The 23,234-nt window shown below is 34.9% G+C and overlaps 4 protein-coding genes across 6 annotated transcripts; 2 read left to right on the forward strand and 2 right to left on the reverse strand.

Annotated features, from left to right (window-relative positions):
- The first annotated feature begins 139 nt into the window (after window positions 1-139).
- On the forward strand, window positions 140-4,187 carry LOC120258284 (SEC12-like protein 2). The gene is made up of 10 exons (XM_039265645.1): window positions 140-473; window positions 548-642; window positions 1,538-1,685; window positions 2,181-2,272; window positions 2,374-2,473; window positions 2,621-2,696; window positions 2,782-2,902; window positions 3,467-3,583; window positions 3,681-3,748; window positions 3,842-4,187. Exons 1-10 carry the CDS (start codon window positions 207-209, stop codon window positions 3,937-3,939), a joined length of 1,182 nt encoding a protein of 393 aa, XP_039121579.1. The 5' UTR covers window positions 140-206; the 3' UTR covers window positions 3,940-4,187.
- Window positions 4,188-4,782: 595 nt separating this feature from the next.
- LOC120258291 (50S ribosomal protein L13, chloroplastic) lies at window positions 4,783-7,190 on the forward strand. The gene is made up of 4 exons (XM_039265652.1): window positions 4,783-5,052; window positions 5,139-5,324; window positions 5,417-5,587; window positions 6,770-7,190. Exons 1-4 carry the CDS (start codon window positions 4,840-4,842, stop codon window positions 6,884-6,886), a joined length of 687 nt encoding a protein of 228 aa, XP_039121586.1. The 5' UTR covers window positions 4,783-4,839; the 3' UTR covers window positions 6,887-7,190.
- Window positions 7,191-7,745: 555 nt separating this feature from the next.
- LOC120258280 (probable LRR receptor-like serine/threonine-protein kinase At1g07650) lies at window positions 7,746-15,258 on the reverse strand. 3 transcript variants are annotated; one of them, XM_039265640.1, is made up of 18 exons: window positions 15,115-15,258; window positions 14,974-15,045; window positions 14,829-14,900; window positions 14,657-14,728; window positions 14,486-14,560; window positions 14,198-14,269; window positions 14,010-14,075; window positions 13,857-13,922; window positions 13,734-13,772; window positions 13,572-13,624; window positions 13,077-13,450; window positions 12,798-12,993; window positions 12,138-12,302; window positions 9,953-10,071; window positions 9,638-9,848; window positions 9,309-9,531; window positions 8,548-8,698; window positions 7,746-8,284 (listed from the first exon to the last, which is right to left on the reverse strand). In XM_039265640.1, exons 1-18 carry the CDS (start codon window positions 15,132-15,134, stop codon window positions 7,931-7,933), a joined length of 2,400 nt encoding a protein of 799 aa, XP_039121574.1. In that variant the 5' UTR covers window positions 15,135-15,258; the 3' UTR covers window positions 7,746-7,930. The 3 variants fall into 3 exon arrangements, with proteins under 3 accessions (XP_039121574.1, XP_039121572.1, XP_039121573.1); XM_039265638.1 differs by having other exon boundaries at window positions 9,309-9,549; XM_039265639.1 differs by having other exon boundaries at window positions 9,309-9,549; window positions 14,486-14,557; window positions 15,115-15,257.
- A 3,150-nt stretch (window positions 15,259-18,408) lies between these two features.
- LOC120258285 (WD repeat-containing protein 55) lies at window positions 18,409-23,093 on the reverse strand. Its single transcript, XM_039265646.1, has 15 exons — window positions 22,930-23,093; window positions 22,797-22,829; window positions 22,500-22,564; window positions 22,326-22,413; window positions 22,147-22,219; window positions 21,532-21,638; window positions 21,037-21,079; window positions 20,862-20,918; window positions 20,299-20,375; window positions 19,979-20,024; window positions 19,856-19,902; window positions 19,682-19,755; window positions 19,545-19,600; window positions 18,972-19,101; window positions 18,409-18,774 (listed from the first exon to the last, which is right to left on the reverse strand). The coding sequence occupies exons 1-15, from the start codon at window positions 23,022-23,024 to the stop codon at window positions 18,701-18,703; spliced, it is 1,065 nt and encodes a 354-aa protein (XP_039121580.1). The 5' UTR covers window positions 23,025-23,093; the 3' UTR covers window positions 18,409-18,700.
- Between the last annotated feature and the right edge of the window lie 141 nt (window positions 23,094-23,234).

Genomic DNA, 23,234 nt, shown 5'->3' on the forward strand with positions numbered 1-23,234 from the left:
CATCCTCAAGCATCAAAAAGGTCAGAGGTTATCTAAAATTTAAAAGTTTCAGGGAGTTCAATGAAAAAATTAAAAAAAATCCCATCTTACATAAAAACCCAGGAAAAATACTAAAATAGTACTCGGCCCTTTGGAAACAGCAACGCAGTGAATTCCAAATTTTCTATAGATCTCGAGCGAAGCCAAAGCAGCGCCCCTCGAGTGGAATGGCAAAGGGAAGGCGAGAGATCCCTCCGAGCTGCAAGACCTATGGCTTCCCCATCTACTGCGCCGCCTGGGCTCCTCTCCCTCATCTCTCCCCCTCCCCCACAGAAGGAGAGGAAGAAGAAGGAGAAGAAACACGAGAACAAGGAGAAGAACCCTGCCTGATTGCTGTCTTGGGCGGTGGCGGAGGGGAGGGACACAGTGGTATTCCCAATGTTCTCCTCCTCTCCCGATTTGATGTTCCCGCTTTATCTCTCTCTGATCAGCCGGTAATTGCTCATCATCGTCTTCGGATTGTTGAGGAGTGGTTGGGTTTTTGTGTTTATGGATTTTGGGGTTTCAGGTGTCCAAGATTGTTACTGATGATAACGTGCCTTATCGGATGGCCGTGCACCCCCGGGGCGATGGCATCATCTGCGCCTTCCCAAAGGATTGCAGGTTTGAATCCCCCCTTTTCTGTTGCATAATTAGGGTGTGTTTTGATTGTGGTTAGAGAGAAAGAAAGAAAAGGTTTTGTATCTCAATCCAGAGACAAAAGTAATCTCATTGCCCAAAGCTCAGTTCACTGTACTTGTGGTTACTTCTTTACTTCATACTGTTTCTAGTGAATTCACCAGTATTCAATGACGCTTATTACAGTGTGATTATGAATATGTTATTGTTTCTCAAGTTGTTGTGATTGCATGAGCATTCATGTTCAAAAGCATTGGTTCAAATGATTTGCAACTGTCAATTGATTTTGGTCAAACAATCTAAAACCACTTGTTCCAATGTTTGCCAATGAAGGATTATAGAACATGATATATCTTCTAATAATTTGTCTTCATTGATAAGGGAAGGAAATGTCTTTGCATTCCCTTTAATTTGTTAGAATGAGTTGTTTTTTATTTTAGACTTGAGCATTTCTATTTAAAGATTTTAGACTGTAAATTAATAATCTCAGAACCTGTGGTTATCTTGAAATTATCATGTAGATATGTATGTCATATTACCTTCATTTGTTAATTGCACTCCAAATCTGTATTAGGTTAAAATGATTATCAAATATGGCATCATAATTGCAGTGTTATGTGCCTAAGTAATATCTTAAAATTTTAACAGCATTATCTGAATTTAAACACAGTTCAGTTCAAGAATCTTGCTTGTGAAATTTTTTTGTTTTTAGTTTTTTTATAGTTTTGTGGGCTCATCTGGTTTTGGTCAGCACGACATGATATTGATAATGCACCTTTGTGATTCTTCAATGAATAATGCTTTTGATTCTTCTTTGAATCCTTACAAATATGCGGCATTATTATAGTTGCTCAACTTTATGAATCTGATTTTCCTATAGGTGGTTTGTGTGGAATTTTCCACATAAAAAAGTTTATAAACCGGCTCTGAAATCATCTGAGCAGAAGTTAACAAAGTTGGAAGGTGTGGGACTGCAGTTGGCATTAGCATTTAATGCAGAGGGTTCTATACTTGCAGCTGGTGGTGAGGTAGTTGGCTTTCAAATTTTTGTTTCATTCATTTAATGATCCAAATGTGAACTGGTATGTGTGTGTGTGTATGTGTGTGTGTGTGTGTGTGTGCTGGGTGTGTCACAAAAAAGGGTCATTAAGCAAATAAAGAGGACCTAGATATAAACAGCATAATTGCAGTAAGATGGATGACATGGTATTGAGAGCCTGACCATGTAAAAGCTAAAGAGCATGATGGAAAATGATATAGGGCATTCAAGATGTGCTGGCATCATAATCTAATTTAAGCTACTTGTTCAATTAATGAATGTTGGGTTTTCTGAAATTTTGGAGAAAATCCTATTGAGATATAATATAAGAACAGCATTTCAGTTTTGTATGTGCTGGTTAGTTTCTGCTGCTTCTTTTGTTCCTGTTTTTTGGGTTCTCCCCTTAAGCTCCTATGTTCTAAGATATGGTTTCATACTACTATTAGCAGGAGGGTTTACTTGATTTGATATCTGCTTCATGCAGGATGGGCATTTGAGGGTTTTCAAGTGGCCAAGCATGGAAATAATTCTATATGAGACTGATGTTCATGCAACTGTTAAGGATTTGGCTTTCAGGTGGACAGTTGGTTTAGTAATATATTATGGATTACTGTTATATAACTTGTCTGCATCTCTTTGATATTGCTCATTCTAGTAAATTACATTTTGTTTTTCAGCTTTGATGCAAAATTTCTTGTATCTTTGGGGAATAGTGGTCCTTGCAGAGTATGGGATCTGACTTCTTCAAAAATTGCAGCCAGTCTTTCACGGGAAGATGTAAGCATTTTTTTCCTCCTGATTTTGAGTATATAGTGCTTCCATATTCTGGATTTATTAGTGCGGTGACAAGGACTATACGCTGTGCTTGATTAGTAGAGTTTGTTAGATAAGGTCAGCATTATCACTGATTTTTGCATGGTTCAGGGCGAAGTCTTTGGCTTTTGTAAGTTCAGTCGACATGCTGACAATACTCAACTCTTATACATTACTGCTATGCATGGTAATATTCCAAAAACTTTTGCAATTTTTTTTTTTTCCGAATTCTTATAATTAAGCTGATCCATTGGTTAGAACTGCAAATGCAGGTGACTATGGAAAAATAATAATTTGGAACACTGACTCTTGGAAGAGAATTAGTACAAAAAAGATAATTCGTGATGCAATTTCGGCTTTCAATGTTTCAACTGATGGTAAACTCCTTGCAATGTAAGTAAGATTTTTTTCATGGTTGCTCATACATCAGGCTTGTTTCATCCACAATGTTCAGTTGCTTTGTTACAGTGTCAGTATGATCATACTTCTCTCTTTTGTCCTTTCACATTTTAATTATAATTTGCTACCAACTTCATCGGCTATTACATGTTTCCTATATGTAAAATTCTTACACTTCAACCAAGAGTTTCAAGACTTATGATGGATGGATCACCAGCATCATTTCAGCCTTAATGGTTATGTTCATGTTGGAATATGAGTTTATGCAGAATGACTTCGTATCAGAAATCTAAGGACACCATTTCTGTTTTCCTTTTGTTTTAGTTCTATCTAGAACACTTTTTGATGTAACATTTTGAGGATAGTTTTTTGATGTATGGGAATTCATACTGTTTGCGTTTCTGATTCACATTCCATTTTTCTGAAGCAATGATGGTGCTATTTGCATATATTTATACCGGTATATGTTTTAATTAAGTTAATGTAGTATTACAATTCCATGCGGGGAATTATATGAAAATTTTCAAAAAATTAACCTCTGATGTGTTAAATCTCCAGTGGAACAGTTGAAGGAGATGTTTTAATCCTCAACTCCTCTAATATGGGGGTGCAGATGAGGGTCAGGAAAGCACACCTTGGTATTGTTACTGCAGTAGTATTCTCCCAGGATTCAAGGTTATTAACTGTTATGCATAACTTCATCATAAAAAAATGAACTCCATATCCAAGAGGAGAACAGATTCAAATTTTATTTTTATTTTTATTTTTCCAGGTTTTTGATATCAGCATCATTTGATTCGACTGCACGTGTGATACCTGTTGAGAGCAAAACGAAAAAAGGTATTTTGATCATCAGTTCCCTGGTTCTTCAGTTGATGAAAAAGGTTTCCATATTTTTGTGTGATCTGATTGTCATATCATTGTTTTGGACAGGCTTGAATGTTTGGCTGATCATTTTTGTTATTTTGGTGGCCATGATGGCCTATTATTATATAAACCGGAAGGAGGTTCTGAAAGGATGGGGTATTTGATGATGCCAAGTTAGCTTCATGAGTTGGTTCCTCTTCACGTATGGGTCTATACTAAACTTAAGCCTGGCAAGCAACTGCATCCATAATACACATGAATATTTGTTTTGTTGATCTAACTTCGCCATAAAAATTTTCGGATTTTGTGCATATATTTATAGAGCTTGCTAGATTTATGTAAATTTATCAGTCTGTTTTGGTGGTACCTTTACTATTCCAAATTTAATTAAGTTGCTGAGATGATTTACTTACTGTGGCTGGTGATGAGTGATCTTATGCAATAAAACCAGAGTGCTTCATAAACAGGAGTTTTAACAGTTGATGGTAGATGTTCTTGGGAGGATTCTTTAATCTACTTGTAAGGTGTTAATGGCGCTAATTGTTCTATTAAGCAGAGAAAAACTTAGAAATAAAAAGATGTTGTTCCCACTTGATTTTACTGAGGGATTTTACAACTTCTTTCTTCTTTTAAATTATAGTCATTGCTGCTCTCTCCACTACCGAAGAAACAAAGGAAAAAATGAAATATAAATATAAATATATATATATATACGTATTAATGTATATTTATTTGTTTTTTAAAGTGTTATTTTTTCATTTTAGATCTAAAATAATTATAAAAAAATCTAAGAAATAATCCAAATGTTTTCCCAGAGAGGTAAAACAAACGTAAAATATTCAAGTCAAAAGCCAAAATCGCATGACAGCATGTCAGCACCAACACTCGAATGCATCGAGATCACTACTCTTGATGTTTCAATTGCCTCGGGATCAGTATTCACTTACAGTAACCTTACTAATCTCACCGGGTGGTAACCCAATCAGACGGTGACCTTATCCAAATCCCTCCCGCTCTCCATCCCTCCCATTCGATCTCCATCACCGTCCCCTCAAGGCCGAGCAATGGCGGCCACCATGCCCACTTCCTCCGCCTACCTCCCCTCCGCCCACTCATCCACGGTCCCTCGTACTCCATTCCTCGGCGCCACCCTCGCCAAATCCTCTTTCCGACCTCTCCCCATGCCTGCAAAGCCCAATCTCCGAATCCGCTGTCAAAGAGTCCAGGTTCCCAGAGACCAGCGCTTCATGTTCGAGGAGTCCGAGATCAATGGCCCCGTAAGAATCCTGGGTGCTCTGAGTTCCAAATTCATCATCATTGTTTTGTAGTACTAATCGAATCTCATAGTTTGCATCTCTTCCAGGATATTTGGAACAAGACCTGGTATCCCAAGGCGGCAGATCATATAACGTCGGAGAAAACGTGGTATATAGTCGATGCTACGGATAAGATTCTTGGGAGATTAGCCTCCACCATTGCTATCCATATAAGGGGGAAGAACCTTGCGACTTATACTCCGAGTGTGGACATGGGTGCGTTTGTTATTGTGGTAAGTGAGCTCAAAGTTTTGATCTTTGATGGTCTCTTTGTGCTTTTAGATTTACATGCAGTTAAAGTGTTTGTTGAAATGCTTGAATGAAGGTGAATGCTGAGAAGGTTGCGGTTTCGGGAAAGAAGAGGACTCAAAAGCTTTACAGGAGGCATTCTGGTAGGCCTGGTGGTATGAAGATCGAAACTTTTGATCAGCTTCAGGTGAGAATTCCAGAGAGAATCGTCGAGCATGCTGTTCGTGGTATGCTTCCTAAAGGAAGGGTAAGTAGATGTTACTTGCTGTTATGTTACTTGTTGATGAATTGGCATGCAGGAGTAATAGCATGTATGTTCAGACATCACTGTAGGATGTATGTAGGGGCTGGTAAATTAAATGAGTAACTTGGAAGAAGCTCATGCCTTACTTGATTTATGCTTGAAATAATCAAAATTATTTCATGCCAAGCTTGAGAGGAGTTTTTATTATTTAAGTTTGATCTAGTTGGGCATGCAGAATAGAATATTGTCATGATATGCAAAGTTTTTTGCTTTAGAACCCTTCCCATAGGAGGTTGGGGATTTTAATCTTGGAACTCGCTTCCTGGAGTTCAGCTTGTTTACAGCCCTGGAGATGATGCTGCAAACCTTCATGAATTTTTAATTCATCCCTACCAATATGAAACTTCCTAAAGTTCAGATTGATCATTTAATAATTTTTGAATTAATTTTGAGCGAAGCTTGAGTATAGGTTGGCTCCTTCAAGTTTGATATAATCTGGCATAGCTTGGTGTTTTTAGATTTACTTTTCATATATAAGTACAAAATAGAATTTTGTCATAACATGCAAAGCAGTTAGAACCCATCCCTTAGGACGTCAGATCTTTCAATCTTGGGAAAAAACCATTGAGCCAAGTGTGAGGTGTCTCTTGTTTCCTTAAGCTCAGCTTGTTAACAGCCCTAGAGATAGCATTATTGACCTTCATGATCTTCTGATTCATCTTCTCTGAACTCCCAGTGCTCAATTCTGCAATTTTAAATGGCGTGTTACTGTCTAGAGACACAAATGGCTTGTGAAATAGTGCACAACATTTTTCTGGATGAATTTCTAATAAGGCCCTGTTAAAAAAAATTGGAGAATCATACTACCTTGGCCAAGGTTCTTCTACATTTATTCAGTTTTCTGGTTCAACTCAAATTAGGAATCTTTCACCTTCCTTTATTTCTCAATAATGATATTTTCTTCAGCTGCATTCAAGTCGGTATTTGTGCATTATGTCTTGGAAACCACCTTTGGTTTCATGAACAAGGGCATATCTAGACTGCATCTCATCATTGAACATTCTGCAATTTGGAAACACTGAGTTTATGCATCTCAATTTTTAGTTGAATTCAAGATTTGAACCAAAAAAAAAAAAACTCCTTCAACAATGAATCAATTTTCACTCCCTTTTCTTCTGCATGCAGCTCGGAAGAGAGTTATTCACCCATCTCAAAGTATACAAAGGACCAGAACACCCACATGAAGCCCAAAAGCCAATCCCCTTACCAATAAGGGACAAGAGAATTCAAGCACAGAAGTAGACCTGATGAAACCTTGCTGGAGATGAGCATTGCCTCCTTGATGTGCTATCGATGTTTTGATTTTTCATAACCTCTGAAGAAAATACCGGAAAACTCTTTGCTCAGCTGCTGCTGCTGCTGCTTCTTTGTGATCTGTAAAAATACCTCAGCTGATCATTCTTGCTCTTTCTCTGTGAGTCTTGTCTTATGTTGTAGTTTATTTTTTTCTGTTATTTTGTAAGAGTGACACACACATTGGGTTCAAATTATCTTTGAGAAGTAGTGATTGTATGCAGAATTTAATGCCAATTGCATGTTATAAGTATTCTTGCCAGAGTGATGTTTTTGATTTTAATGGCTCAATGTCTGATGTTTATCAATAGTCCTCCATTTTCTTATTTTTAAGAACCAATAAATATGTAAAATTCAAAAGATTATTGGGGTTTTCAAATTTTTAAGGTATTTGTATGTTATCTATCTGCGACATAAATGAATAATGACAGGTGCTTTTCTGCAAAAACAAATATTTAAATCACAACAATCTACTGACAACATGATGCTAAAAATAGGTTAAGGAGAGAACAAATTAGTACAAACACTTAAAGTTTTCATAGTTATGCCAATGACCTAGTACAATACCTTTCTCTTTGGATTGATAGAACACCAATGAGAACCCTAAAATCTTATAAACTAATACATGGGTTGAACTAAATCAGATCAGCGCAAATTTATGGTTGTCTACCTAAAATTGAATCACATGTTTAAATTCTTAACATTTCTGTCTGATGAAATGGAGCTCAAATTGACAACTATGTAAAGATAATTAGAAATGCTTAACATTAAGCTCAAGCCTCAGAGATACTCTTGTCGAAGCAGTTCCTGCAGCAAAACAAAGCATATATACATTGTTTTTATTTTTTTATTTTTAAACTAAAATTGCATGATAGGCTTTCTTCCACCATTCTGGTTTCTGTTAATGAACATTTCTATGTAACTATAGATAAAGGTTCAATATTCACAACATTTCAGTTATCTCTATGGAATTTCTGACCTTGGATGCCACAATCAGCCTGATATACTGCTGATTTCCATAACCTCATCATCGTCGAGGGCTGAATAAAACTCTCTCATTTCATTAATTGCCAGAGCTCCGGCCGGATAGTGCCAGGAATTTCTTCCACTTCCAAAAGAACTTGTTCCAATGGTTGAGAATCTCAGGGTAGAAAGCAGAGGCTGAACTGACTTGTGCCCTTCGAGCATACTCACTACATCGGCCATTCTAGGCCTGAGTGTTGGTGATGCATTGAGACACACTAGAGCCACATTTATCATCAGCATTGCCTCTTCCTCAGGATACTCCTTTTCCAGGTTAGGATCCATCAACGCTAGAATAGTCCCTTTCTCTTGAAGATCATAAGCCTGGAGAGCAAGGAGGTTGTAAGTAGAACATAAAGAAAAACATAATTATGTAGTTTGCTAATTTAGTTCCATCTGGTAGAGATTCTTTGGTTATAAAAGGTGATTGTTCAGTAAAAATGAACTTAAAGAAACTTCAAATTATAGTTCTTATTAGAAGCCCTTTTCAAATGTCTTGTTTTAAAAAAGAGCCTTTTCAAGCCCAACACACTAAGCATGCCCTACGCCTGTCATTAATGAAGAAATCTAAAGATTACGAGTTCTACCCAATCAAGCAAATAACCAAAATTTTCCATGGGCCTGTAACTTGTGCTGCTCATCCCACTGACAATCTCCAAACCAACTACCCCAAAGCTGTAAACATCTGCTTTGTCAGTCAAATAGCCTCGCATTGCGTATTCCGGAGCCATGTAGCCTCTGCGTAATTTAAGGTCATGAAAACAACATTGCAATAGTAGTAGTAGTAGTAATTAAACTATTATTTTGATGCACAAGTAATGAGATTTTTTCAATTTACCATTCCTATTGTAGATCAAGATTCAAACAACATTGAAGAATTTATCAAGCATATTAAGAATCCAGGAAGCAATAAATAAAAAAATCTGAATCCAGCAGCACTTTTGTGGTTACCGTGAGACACCAAGACAAGTAACTGATACCACTATTCAACAAGAATTAAAAGTTAAAAGTATGAGAAATGAAGCCCTGTTATCATTTGAATGAACACAAGTTGTCACCTGAAGTAAATCATGCTTGTGTCCTTACTCAGCAAAATTCAGGATAACTAGTACTCTCAATGAAACCAATTTTCAACTGAGCATCTTGTAAGTAAAGTTGGTTAACCGTTGAAATAGTTAAAAATCTCAGAATCTATCCTCAAATCCTCCATTATCAGTAACATTCAACCATATCATTTTGAAATAGTAACTAATAGAATGGTTCCACAATATTTCATTTTGAAAGAGGCATAAAATTTCGGCTTTCGATTGAGAGAAGGAAAATCAGATTGAACGAAAAAAAAACTCACATTGTTCCAGCCACTCTAGTGCTGATATGGCTGCGTCCATCTTCACCAAGCTTAGCCAAACCAAAATCAGATATTTTTGCATTAAGATCTCTGTCAAGCAACACATTGCTAGCCTTAATATCTCTGTGAACAATCTTTAGCCTGGATGCATTATGGAGGTATGCCAATCCTTTGGCTATTCCAAGGTAAATCTTCTGCCTTGTTGGCCAATTTAACTTCAGTACTGTTCGCGGTTGGTAACCTGTGAAGCACATCAGTAACTGTATGGAATGATGAAGCAACAAGAATGCAGATCAAATAGTAAATGTAATTTTTCAGTTTACTCTTACCAAATAGAGCATGTGCAAGGCTATTATTTTCCATATATTCATAAATCAGCAATAACTGATTTCCTTCTGTGCAACATCCATAAAGCCTCACAAGGTTTGGATGTTGTAATGTAGAAATTAAACCTATTTCATTCACAAATTCTCGGTTCCCTTGCTTAGACCTTGAAGAAAGCTGCTTCACAGCAATTATTGTTCCATCTGATAGAGTACCCTGTATTTAAAAATAAAAGGACAATAAAGAAAAACTTATTTTGCTTTTCACATAGCAGTATACTACTGTCTCAGGAAAACTAGCAAGTTGTAAAAGATTGATACTTTGTAAACAGTGCCAAAACCACCTTCCCCAATCTTGTTCAGTGGATCGAAGTTATTTGTCGCTATCTTAATTTGTTTCAATGTGAAGGGACCAGCTTGCAGATGATCAAGTCTTAGCTCTGCTCAGAAGTCAGAATGCAGTTTTTGATTTTTAGTAAGCATCATATTGCCAAGAATATTAATCTTGCACCCAAAAAAAAAAAACATATGCATAAATTGCACAGTATAATGTGTGTTTCATTCTATCTGTAGGAGAAACTACGGCAAACTAGTGAGCAGGCAGAAACATGCTTAAAACACAATTGCTGTTCCATTGGAACATTCTAACACTAGGTCAGTTATATCCTGCATATCAGTTCCACATTGAAAAAGAAAGAATATGGAACTCAAGGGTGAAATTGATGATTTGATAGCAATTGCTGCATATAAACAGCCAGGTCACCATGCATGTTTTGTCTTCTACCGTAATCAGTTATTTAAAACAATATTTCAGAAAAGTTTCATACTGTTCATATCTTTGTCGTATTCGCCTTATTTTTTTGTTTAGCTACCAATATTAAATGCATTATGAACAATTAGCAGATAATTTTCTGTCATATTTGCTCTTTTTATATCGAGTGCTAAGATTTCCTAGGCTCTAATTTTAGCTTATGCTGATACTAAGAGAAGTGTTTGCATGCTGTTCAAAGGTTCCTAGATTGAAGAAGATGGATGAAACTTAAAATAGATCAGGATCAGTATGCAAAAATCAGCATTTCAAAGAGATATCTACATAAAAATCTTTAATAATTTATTTTGATAGAACGCAATATTTGAATGTTTGACATTTTGTTATGGAAGATGGGAAACGGGAGAAGCATAATAGTTTGCACCTGAAAACAGAAGCTTTAAGTTAATAAACCTAAGGGATTACTTCATTGGCTTGAAAAACTAAAATTTATTGACCAAAAAAAAAACCAAGATTTTAATAAACATACATTGGAGATTCACCAACCTGAGCTGAAACTCATCCAAGTCAAAAAGCTCAATCATAAAATGAGATGATTTTAGAAAGTATCAAGCCGGTAAAAAGCCATCATTTTTTTTTTCTTTTTTTTTTTGAAATTTTGATAATCACCTTTTGATTATGAAACCGAACTTGAGATAATTATTGTTAACCAATTTTGCTTCTATTGGTTGATTTCATTGTGCATTGTCTTTAAATAATATCAAACTGTTACACCTAATGTAATGCAAATCTTAATTATCATTAACACAACAGGCACATAGCTGATTCAACCATTTTGTCATGCAAGGTTATGCAGCAGGAGTTCGCCACACCATGAGTCATGTCTACAAAATAAAAATCATACAAAAATCCTACAGCAAGAGGTTCGGGTTTTATCTTTTAACTCATTTTGTAGATGAACATGAGTTAATTTTAAGCAGCTGAAAAGTATTACACTTGGTGAATAATGATGTTCAAAAGCTTAATGATGTATGATAAAACTTCCATGTTGAAACCAGATGGTGGAAATCCTTAACTTTTTTTATTTTTTGAAAAATTGGTTAACCCACTGAAGCATTAAAAAGGAAAGAAATGGTGCAGGAGATTGTTAACATCTCTAATGCGAAATTCACATTAATGATTATATTCATTATTATAATATTAAAATTGCTGCTTGCTATTTGAAATAATGATATTGGTTATTAGATTTCAAAGTTGTGTCCAAGACTAGCTCCACTAGATTACAGAGGACAAACTGCCTCAGAAATAAAATTACTTATCACCTCAATAAGGAAACCTCCAGCTATTCAACAAGCAACTTCCATAAACTTCACTCTAGTTTTATGCAGGATATAGAAGTAAATTTTCAGGAAGATCTCCATTAAGAAACATCTGGCAAGTCTATAATATCAATTTTCAGATTTATCTGATGGAATGATACACAAGCAACATGAAATCTGATTTTTCTTTTTTCTTTAAAATGCCAGGAAATATTTAATCATAATAAATTGTTACTAAATGTCCCTGGTAATAGTACTGGCATATCAAAAACACGGCATGCATTAAGAGAAGCTTATAGAGTTTACTGATAACAAAGACAACCTGCTCGCATTTGAGAATCTTACGAGCACACTGTTTGCAATAAAAATTATTATGAGTATGACACTTCATGCAGTATTATATGGTGATTAACTCTACCTGTGTACAAAGCTTCCCTTTCTCGGCCCTTTCTGACGCACCAAATACCTATACCCAAGGTCAGCATGAATAACACCAAACTCAAAGCTGCAACACCAAGTAAGACTGGCATCCCCTTGACTCTCCAGACCGGTTTTCCTTCTTGAGGAAACTCAGGATGAAAATCTGACAACAAAAAGAAGAGCCACCAGAAATCAGATTGCAATGCACTTTCAACTGAGAGAAATGAAAGACTGTCTGTAGATCTACTTAAGTGCTCTTTGAAATGTTCCTTGATTGGTAAATGGCATTAAATCAGATGTTTTAATCTGGTGAGTGATATTCTTTGTAGGCTAATACAATAGAGTGCCTATGTGATATATGTAGATGATCATTCTTCTTCCAGAGAGTTAAACAGATCAAAGAAATTGCATCTCTTAGTAAGTAACTACAGAGACTCCTTTGAAGAATGGCAACATTATAACAATAAACAACCATCTAGTTCTATTTGTCTAAAATAGGCATATTTCTAATGCCTACTATTCAAATTCCCTCTGAACACACATTAGGGAATAAACAGTTTATGTTACTTATGACAAAGCATGCTGTTGTCTTAGTAGGTACTGCAATGTAGTTTGGAAACACAACGGAGATGAAAGACGAGAAATCCTAAAAACTTACTAGGCAGCACAGCAATAGCTGAGATGAGAGGACCATATGTTCCTCTACTCGGTATGCCTGTTGTGCCTTTTCCAGCCCAGTAGAGTTTGATCTTTAAGGTATGGTCTTCCACAATTGCAGTAAAGGCTTTCACAATTGGCGTTCCAGTTCCACCAGCTGCTTTGGCAATATCAAAATTTTCGAGCACCATTTCTCCCTAAAAGAGTTACTTTAGTTCAGTTACGAGGTTCTTAAGTCAAGATGTGGAATGAATGAAAAGCCTGGGCATATGCTGATTACCTGAATTAGTACATTAAACAGGCGCTTTCCCAGACTGGAAAATGTATCATCATCTGTGAAAACTATTTCTGCAAAGTGGAGTTGTACGGTGTAGCTGCCCTTTAACATACAAAGGCCATAGTATGTAAGAGAAAGAGGGGAAAGGCGGGCTTTTGTATATAGTTCTGAATCAAGCATGTTGAGTGTAGATGTATTTGTAGCAATGTAATTGTCACCATCAACACCGTTGTCCATAAAGTTCCCAGTGCTGCTAAATGCCCAATTTTCACCTAAGTACATCAGTGAAGCACCTCTTTCTTCTGAATCTGCTTCAAACCTTGTTTCTCGAATGTTTGTAGCTTTACCACCGCAGTTGATGAACAAAGTATATTTAGCTGAGAACAATATTATGTGAGATGAATATGTGGAGGATAAGAATAACTTGTTCAGTAAAAATTTGAACATGATAAACCAACAAAAAGAAATCTTACTTTGACTCTAACAGATCATACTTACAAGGTTGATTGCGACAAGGAAAGTTCTTCAATAAGCAAGGGCTGATTTCATTCCTGCATTTGAGAAGGTACAGGAGATGATCAAACCTAGGCAACAAGTATGGTTGACATGCAATTCCAGCTATTCATACACTAAAACAAAAATGACAAGAAAGGCTCTTACAGGTCATCTACAGTTGAGGAGTAGCTTTCCGCGGCATTGCTGAAACAAAAATGTAAAATTACATTTGGAATTATATACACACATTGCTGTCTAGGAAAAGCAACAGTAGCTGTTTTCACTCACATGTTACCCTGAAGGCAATGTGAAGGGCTTGATTCTCCATATGTGAAATTGTTGTAAGAGATATCCCTAATTTTCAAAATTAATGGAAGATATTACTCAGAATTTGAAAAGAAACCTTCATGACTAAATGGTGATCAAGGAAGTTAAACATACACATTCTTGTTCCGTTTCAAAATCCATTGAGGGATATTCCCAGTAAGCATGTTCGCAGTCAGGTAACTGCAAGAAAATGATTTCATCACTTCAGAGCTACTTCAAACAAGGAGAAAAACACTAAACTAAATCATAACCTTCAATTTAGTCACACTTAGCAATCAGTCATCAGGAAAGGTATTACTTACATGTAATCCACCTTCTGAAAATTCACAAAAGAGGCAGGTATTTCCCCACTTAAGTTATTAAAGCTGAGGTCTCTGCAGAGATTATCAGAATGTATAAGTAATACATCAAGAAGAAAACTAACAGGAAGTACATAGAACCAAAAACCTTGTTAGGAACTAGATGTTTTACTCCACTATATGAAAAAACAATGGAATAATAATTGACAGAGTTTCTAATTTGATCCACACATCAATTTCTGACTTGATGAATTTCCCTCAAAATAAGGGCTCAGCAAAGGAAGAACTCACAGATGCTTTAATTTCTTCATCAAACCAATATAAGCAGGGATAGCTCCTTGAATAGCACAATTCCTCAGTATCCTACTTAACAACATACATTCATCTCAATATAAAAACCAATGCAGCAATTTCTGGCATGCAAACCTCCAATTAGATAAAATCCAGAAAAATTATACTCACAAAATCTTCAATGAATCCATTTTCTCTAATGGCGGAAATCCCGATTTACCTCCTCTCAAGTCAGTAATCCTCCTAAATACCAAGAATTCAACAAAATATCAACATCAAAAATATAATTTTTTAATAAAAAGAACCAAAATACAATCTAAAATGCTATTGTGAAATGCCATACAGATCAATTAGCATTGTCAAAGCTGAAATTCCAGAAGGAATCGGCCCCTCCATCGAATTGCCTATCATGTGCCTGTACCACAAAAGAAACATCAAATTAATGAACCACAGCTACTTGAATCAAGAGCAATCATAGAATTACTTACAATTTCTCCAATTTGGTCAAATTACTAATGAAATCTGGTATCTTTCCTGAGAAATTGTTGCCAGATATCCTTCTGCACATCCCAAGCATACAACAATGGAATCATAAACCAAAAAAACGAGAAGAAATAAGAAATGCTCACAAATCAATCAATTTGGTCATCTTGCCAATGAGTTTTTCCGGCAGCTCCCCAGTGAACTCATTTGCAGATAAAGAACTGCAAATTAGAAAAATTCAGAGATTTAATCGATGCCCAATTTCTTTATTATTATTATTATTATTTTACGAATAATTGCTCTAATTTTAGAAAGAAAAAGAAAAAAAGTGAACGAAGTGAGAATAAGAAAAAGGAGGGTGAAAATATCGAACAGTCGCTCCATGTTGACAAGTTTCATTAAGTCGGTATAGATGGGCCCCGAGAAACGGTTTCCCTCCAAGCTCCTGCGGATCAACTTTGTTAACGCGTACCATCGTGGTAAAATTATAACTAAAGAGGCAAACTATATATATATATATATATATATATATTAAATACAACAATAAAAATGTCAAAATTTTAAGTTTGTTCCACATTTGGAGAACATGAAAAATTCAATTATACCATAAATCAATTAATAAATACAGCAATAACAGTGATTTTGTAGATAAATAAATATTAATTTTTAAATATTATAAATATTTATTATTTATTATTTATATATATTCCATGTAAAGTATTGGTAAAAAAAAAAAATTAATCTCAACTCAAACTAATATTAAAAACTATCTAACAAAATAGTTTTGTTAGTATTTTTAAGCTATTTTTATTTTAAAAAAAACCATTTTCTCATGTTTTTGGAAAAAAAAAAATTAAACTTAAAAAATTTTGTAAAACGTTTAAAGAAGAAAGTTAAGAAAGACGTACAGATTGACCAAACTCTTCATTCGGAGGAGGACAAGAGGGAAAGTACCAGTTAAACGGTTCCCCATCAAAGACCTTTATTTAAATCATTCATCAAATTAGCTACTAATTTGATGATTAGTTTAATTAATTAATGTTAAATTGATCATTAATTAATAATTAATTATAATTATTAACAGTAATATATTAACTCACAGTTCTTTCAAGCTTAAGCCAATCCATTGTTCAGGAATTTCCCCTGTTAGCCCATTGCGACTCAAATCCCTGCAATTATTTTCATCAATTACTTAGCAATAAATAGCATTAATTACACAAATAATATGTCATTCCTCTTGTTATTTATTACAAAGTAAATAATAATAAACAAAGTCAAAGCCTGAAGATTCATGAATAGGTAAGAGCCACGTCAGCAAAGAACAAATATTCTGAGAATCACATGCTCTAATATTCTTTGCAGTTTTGTGAATAGTAGCTCCCAGTAAATAGATTATTCCTTAGTTTTCACATAAACCGAACTTTTTTTTAAAATTAAGGAGTAGTTCTCATACCACCATTGGCCGAATCATTAATAGTAATGTTATTCATCCTAAGAAAACTTTTTGAATTAGTGTCCCAAAACCAATCCCTTAGGGGTTTCCTAATCCCGGAGGCAGGGATGCTAACCTCTTAGTTTTGAGACATTAATTCGAGAAGTTTTTGAGGAAAAATAGTAATATACAATGATTAATATATTTAATTTCGGAATTTGATTCTCTTTTAATACATAATTGTAATATAAACATTGGGCCTAACGCTTGTCCACATTAAAAATAAATAAATAAAAAAGAAAAAAAAAGAAAGTTCTCCGTGCACTTACAGCTTTTGAAGGTTTTGGAGCCATCGTAACTCCGACGGAAGAACACCGGTGAGGTTTTGCCCCTTCAGAGACCTTCAAATCAAGTTTAATTAAACTTTTTTAAAAAAAAAGCCTCCAAAAAAACACAAAATTAAATTTATAAAAAATAATAAGAGAGAAATAGAATTTACATAGAAACAATAGAGCAAGTGTTATCTCTGTGGCAATGGCAAATGACAGAGCTCTCTATATCTTCGAGTGCACTTGGAACGATCCAGTTACCTTTTCCGGTGCAAGGATCAACGGTGAAATTCCAGTCATTCTTCCCCATAACACCGGCTATTACTCCCAGAGCTTTCACTGCATTAATTACACAGTATATATTTATTTCTATATATATATGAGATATATATATTCAAAGGCAAAGAGTATTGCTTTCTTTATAAACTATAGCTACTGCATGGTAACGTTTAGCACTCACTTTCTGTGTCAATAAGCTTCTTGGTTTCTCCGGCAACGTTGGGGAGAGGAACAACATGGATCAAAAGGAGAAAGAGGAAGCACAGTTTGATCAAATGGGTAGCCATGGCCATGAGAGTTATCAAGAGATGAAGATGATGGTGATAGAGATGAGTGATGGAGTGAGATGTGGGTGTGATATGGTGAAAGGAGATGTGAAGAAATCTTGGATGGGAGTAAATATATGAAGAGGGGGAATTAATGTTGCAGTCAATGCATGTTGTTATGTGAAAGAGTTTGTGACTGTGTTTTCAATTGTTTTGTTTTTTTCCTTTATCTTCCTTCTCTCAACAACAAAAACTTGCCTTATATATATAATTGTTTTTTTTTATAAATCAATGTTTTACAAGTTTGTGCATCCTGAATAATATTTCAAGTACAGGATGGTTTTTTATTACTTTGATACTTGCTGGTTTCTAAACAAGTAACCCTATTTGTTACTTGTTTTTATATTTGATTTTTGTTTATTTGATATTTTTTTTTATAATAATATAAATAGATTGCCACACACATTTTATTTAAGCATCAACCATGTATTGAAAAAGAGTTGAAAACCTTGTCAAATGCCTTAAGTGATCAGTAAATACTACAGTAGCGTCATTATTCATTGTAATATATATATATATATATATTAATTCAAAACTGCACAATTTATTTTCTCTAATCTTTTTATTTAATAAGTTAATGTATATTCGTTCCCCATAAAAGCTACTTAAGTTAATAATAGATGTGCAAGAAGCTGATTGCTGATAATGAGTATATAAAATTGGAAATATTTCAAGGGTGTTTATGCAAAAGAAGAAGCCTTCCTTTGAAACATCATATGGTGGCGAGACCCATGCACCCATAAATAGCAAAGCATAATAATGTTTTATCCTATGTTGCTGATTTTGGAAATCCAATGTTTTCTAATTTTAGGTCTTGACCAGAAGATGTTTTTAAATAATTACATTCAGCAAATTATATATCTATCACTTAAAGAATTAGGCCACAAATTATTTGTTTTTTTCCCAAATAAATTGGTCTGTCATGTTACTGCATTATATTAAAATTTCTTGGGTGGTAAAGAAACTTTCACAATGCTTTAAACCCTGAAATCTTCATCAAGTTTGTAAATACCTAGATAAATTATAAAAATGTCCATTGTTTTCACCATGCTTTAAACCCTAAAATTAAGAAGATCAGACCAATAACCCTCTTTGAATTCAATCAAATAATAGTCAATAAAGTTCGAGCAAGGTACAAATATGTTGATAAAACCAACTTTGGTATAACCCATGTGGGAGGTTGATTGGTTGAATCCCTCCTCACCTATGGTGAATAATGTAAATACTGACTAGTTCACTTTGAAACAAGAAAAAAAAATGTCGATAACATACATAGAGGAATTCCCCGAAAAAGTACATATCTGTCTCTTAAAAATAATGAAAAAAATTTCAACAAAAACTGATAAGAGATAATGAATTAACACTTTCACAAGTCTGCAAAGAAATTCGCTGACTTCATGCTTGAAGCCTGCTTGTTGTCAACCTTTCGTCCTTTCAAATCTGTGTATGTACAAAACAAGCCAAAGACCGGTTTAGGTTCTGTTGTGCGATCCATCGCAATAGCATGCAAATAAACTTAACACCCGAATGCAGAATTGAGAACAGCATATTGAATTCCAAAATATTAAATTAAAGGAAATTATAATGAATGTACATTCAATATAATTTAAGCAATGTCATAGAAGAGGAAATGATACCTTTTGGGGGTTTGTTAGGTTTTACATCGACATCCATATCATCATCACCATCATCATCACTTTCAGCTTCGACTGCCAAGTTATCTTGGACAGCTTGATTACCATCCAAAACTTCTTCCAGGTCCCAGAGCTACATCCAACTCCCAGTCAAGACACAACACATAAAATTAGATGTAAGTCATAATTTAACAAGAGATCATACCAAGCCTGTGTTATGTAAAAGAGAAAAGAGATCCCACAAGCACTTAAAGTTATCTAATCAATCTAAAGGCCAGAATTCCGATGGGCAGCTTGTATGGTGTGTGAATAAAACACTTTGTTATCTATCCAAGCTTGCATATCTTGACTAACAACAAATGCACAATGTTCAATTTCTAGTGTGTGTGTTACAACAATGTCAGTCACCTTGTGCCTCAGCTGGCTCAACAATCAAAAATTCTAAATTAGTGGAATGAATTTAGGAGGATATAAGAAAATCAAGTAATGTGTTCAATGAAAATACAAAAGATTTCACTTTGTATCCAGAAAATTGTAATAATAATTGCGAACATGATAGCGTAGAGAGTTGTTCACCTTTAACATTTGATCATGAGAAATGCTCCCAAGGTACTTTCTATCATTTGAAAAAGCTGTCAAAAATATTGAATAAAGAAGTTCATTTAAAACCAACAATATTGCAGGGAAAAAAAGAAAAGAGTCAAAGACAATACCAAGGCGTTCAATAGGGTATTCAGAGTGCTCAGCTATTGGCTGCACTATTCTGTTAGGTAGAATGCTCACCAACCTAAGCATCAAGTAATGAAAAAAAAAGGAGATTAAGACCTTGAGAAAAAACTGCATAAGAAAATGGCAATCAAATCTTTAATAGAAAATTGAATTTCAACCTGATCACTCCATCTTCCGAACCAGAAATGAGAGAATCTTCGTCAAGCTATAAAGGCAGATGCGGACTTGATACAGAGCTCTGACACAATTACAACAAAAAGAAAGAGAGAAAATACACATACCTTCACTAGTGTATCAACTGACATGGGATGCCCAAGAAATCGATCACTGATGAGACAGAAAATGAAAAATCAACTTTCAGTTGAAAATAAAAGTACTTCAAATGGCATATCAAAATGTTGGCAAAAGTCATGTGCCTATATCCCCAAAGTCCTATATCCAAGTAAGGAGAGGAAAATAAATTATTTAATGCCATGAGAGTGGTATTTACAGGTGAAACAAGATATGATCACAAACATAAGAGTATAGTAACCATGAAGCAATAAAATCTTTGCTAGTTCTGATACTGATATTTACTCTATTAGCCCGCATAAAGGTATACCTGCAATCCTTGAAATGACCCCAACTGTAAAGCAACAGAGCTCCTGTCTGAGTTCCACAGATGACTTTTCTGCCATGCTGCAGAATATATAATTTTTTTTTAAATTAAAGAAAAGCTAGCAACTGTTGAATGATAAAGTTTTAAAGGAGATAACTAGAAATCAATCATGCAATTAACATTGATAAAATGAACAATGTTGCTAAAGGTCATAATAGCAATAGTTGATGAAACTTGAAGAACATATTCTATAGGTGATAATAGTAAATTATCATATTATATAGCTTTACAAGTAGTATGACTTGGTCATTTGAGTTAAATAATCAGTATGTAGTTTGTTCCACACCTAATACCATGACATCTGATAGTCTGTAACAAGCTTAAATTAATACTAAGTCATTCTGCCACACTAATGTTCATTAAGCTTCCACTAGCAGTGCCCATACATGGATAAGATAACATCAAATAGCCCACAGAAGATAAGGCTACTAGGATAGGAATGAGCAAATAAAAAAATGTGGCAGTTGCTTAACAAATGTAATACTATCATTTCTAGCAAGGATTACCTTCATTATGACCACAGATAGTAGCTCATCTTCTGAAAATTCTGACTGTGCTTGTACCTGATCCAAATGTAAAAGCCAAATTTAAGTTGAGAATGGAAGATCAGGGCAAGCATGGTCAACAAGTGCCCTTACATTGCATACTGGAAGCAATAAATAAGAAGAAAAAATTATGTACCTTATTCCTCCGAAGATTGCAAACAGATAAAGTCCCATCCCCACTAATGCAAAAAAATCAAAAACCAGTTCAGTTGGATCTCCACATGATGTAGGAACAATTGGACAAAGAATAAAGCAGTTGAAAGATCCAAAATTGGCAAGCATCACACAAAGCTCCAAAGTGTCATAACAAAATATCAGTGCACTCCATTTGCAAAAATGAAGCCAACATAGAACTCTAGACTTAGAGGTCATTGTTAAGTATTCTCATTTTCATCATTCATCATGACATGTTGAGACATCTAGCAGATTAAAGTTTTGCTAGTTCAAATGACCCTACAGATTTAAGGATTAAGATATGCTAAAAATTGGTAGAAGATCTGCCCATCTAAGGAATTTGCATTCCAAAATAGATTTTAAAAAAAAAAAATGCAGGCATCAAATTTGATAATTTGTTTTTTTAAAATATAGATATAAGTTAGCGTCAGCTGAGAGAAATGTTCACACAAAGTACCTTGTCCCGATAAGTTGCATAGAACCAGTGGCAAAAGTCATATCTGAGATGAAATCTTCATGCGCATTAAACGAATTGCAACATGCACGTTGACGAGTATCCCAAACCTGCCAAAAGCGAAATAGGTAAAATTGCATGCGATGCAATTTCTAGTTATCTGAAAACTACCAAAAGGAGAAACCTGGGAAGCAACCATTTATTTAACATACAAGTAAAATAAAGTTGAATGCCTGAATAAAACACAAGGCAGTCTCTAATTGAGATAGATACAAGAACAGTAGGATATGACATCGGCCTGATTTAGTACAAATTGATCAAGGACAAACTTTAACAAGAAACAACTGTTGTTTTGTTTTTGTTTCAATTGAACATATAGAATACAAGCAATAAACACAATACAAGGAAAACCAGTAGACAATAACTGAACACTTTTAGGTTTCCTACGAGGGAAGCAAAATAATCTGCCATCAACTAATTGAACTATTACGAGCAACTCAAGTAATAAGTAATAACTATGTCCAATACCTTAAAGACCATGAAAAAAAGATGCAATAATGGAAATCACAAGACAAGAAAATAATCAGGATGTGAGGAGGAAGCAATAAGAATTTGCACCTTTATGCATCCGTCGTCATCTCCTGATGCAATGGTGGTCTCTGTCAAGTTGACGAGACGGTTGACTGCAGCCCTTTGTAAGAGGACAAGATATAAATTATAGAAAGGTACTCTGAACAACAAAATTGATTGAAAACAATTAAGAAAGAAAAACTCAACATCAGTTCAATTCAACTAACTCATGAGCATCTTTGAAGCGAGCAATCTGAGCTCCAGTCTCCACATCCAAGGCAAGGATTGAGCAATCAGGAGAACCAGTCAGGAATACTGAAAGGCATATATACACACAATTAAAAAGTAATCACTATGCATGTTGTAGTTCTACAAAAACTTGAACAGCTAAACAGCATTACCGCGTCCAGAATCAACAAAACGAACAGCTCTACATGACTCATCATGTGCATGAATTCCTAGCAACCTAGACAAGCAGTTGAAATTCAAAAACAATCAGCAATAGAAAAATCACTGGATTTATACCAGCATTTACAATCCAAGCATAAAACTTACAGTGATTAATATTACCTTAAAAAATGAAAAATAAATTTTTTTTTTTATGCAATATCACGATCATTATCATAACCATGCTGTAAATTTCACCACACATAACAAATCAAATTCGATAGAAAGATAAGAGGAAAGATCAATCATACTTTTGAGGTATTGAATCGGAAGAATACTTGTATCTGTCACAAGAACAGCTTATATTAGATGAAAGTTCACTCAAAACGAAGAACGGAAAGGAAAAAAGCTCTAATTTTTAGTTGATAGGGGTTTAGCGCGTACAGGTGAACATCGCCATTGATGAGACCTGTGGCAACGAGAGGGCTGGAAGGGTGGAAATCGAGATCGAAGGGGAGCTTGCCCAGATTAATCTCCATCGATCACCGATCCCTGCAGGCCGGCGAAGCCCTGGTACTCGGGAGATCGATGTTGTTAGGGTTTTGATCGGAAGAGGGTTTTCCATTTTATTGTGATATTCTTTTGCATCTAGGTCCTCAAAAACCTCGATATTTCATTGAATCCCTTTGTAAGATTTATAATCAGAGTAAATTTTTTTGCAGGTTACCTAACTTTTGACTTTTTTTCTT

Source organism: Dioscorea cayenensis, chromosome 4 (genome assembly GCF_009730915.1).
Source record: "Dioscorea cayenensis subsp. rotundata cultivar TDr96_F1 chromosome 4, TDr96_F1_v2_PseudoChromosome.rev07_lg8_w22 25.fasta, whole genome shotgun sequence".
Lineage (NCBI taxonomy): Eukaryota > Viridiplantae > Streptophyta > Magnoliopsida > Dioscoreales > Dioscoreaceae > Dioscorea > Dioscorea cayenensis.

What these genes read in the sequence shown, in the direction of transcription:
- LOC120258291 (XM_039265652.1), top strand. Translation starts at nt 4,840, where the DNA reads ATGGCGGCCACCATGCCCACTTCCTCCGCCTACCTCCCCTCCGCCCAC. An exon ending in AGTCCGAGATCAATGGCCCC is followed by an intron (nt 5,053 to 5,138) that starts GTAAGAATCCTG and finishes CATCTCTTCCAG; the next exon opens with GATATTTGGAACAAGACCTG. An exon ending in GTATGCTTCCTAAAGGAAGG is followed by an intron (nt 5,588 to 6,769) that starts GTAAGTAGATGT and finishes TTCTGCATGCAG; the next exon opens with CTCGGAAGAGAGTTATTCAC.
- LOC120258285 (XM_039265646.1), bottom strand. Translation starts at nt 23,024, where the DNA reads ATGGAGATTAATCTGGGCAAGCTCCCCTTCGATCTCGATTTCCACCCT. An exon ending in ATGACGACGGATGCATAAAG is followed by an intron (nt 21,639 to 22,146) that starts GTGCAAATTCTT and finishes CGCTTTTGGCAG; the next exon opens with GTTTGGGATACTCGTCAACG. An exon ending in TATCTGTGGTCATAATGAAG is followed by an intron (nt 20,376 to 20,861) that starts GTAATCCTTGCT and finishes TATATTCTGCAG; the next exon opens with CATGGCAGAAAAGTCATCTG.
- LOC120258280 (XM_039265638.1), bottom strand. Translation starts at nt 15,134, where the DNA reads ATGACCAAATTGATTGATTT. An exon ending in TCCTCAACTGTAGATGACCT is followed by an intron (nt 13,625 to 13,733) that starts GTAAGAGCCTTT and finishes TCTCAAATGCAG; the next exon opens with GAATGAAATCAGCCCTTGCT. An exon ending in TTGGTTATTTGCTTGATTGG is followed by an intron (nt 8,285 to 8,547) that starts GTAGAACTCGTA and finishes CTTGCTCTCCAG; the next exon opens with GCTTATGATCTTCAAGAGAA.
- LOC120258284 (XM_039265645.1), top strand. Translation starts at nt 207, where the DNA reads ATGGCAAAGGGAAGGCGAGAGATCCCTCCGAGCTGCAAGACCTATGGC. An exon ending in GCCTTCCCAAAGGATTGCAG is followed by an intron (nt 643 to 1,537) that starts GTTTGAATCCCC and finishes ATTTTCCTATAG; the next exon opens with GTGGTTTGTGTGGAATTTTC. An exon ending in TACTTGCAGCTGGTGGTGAG is followed by an intron (nt 1,686 to 2,180) that starts GTAGTTGGCTTT and finishes TGCTTCATGCAG; the next exon opens with GATGGGCATTTGAGGGTTTT.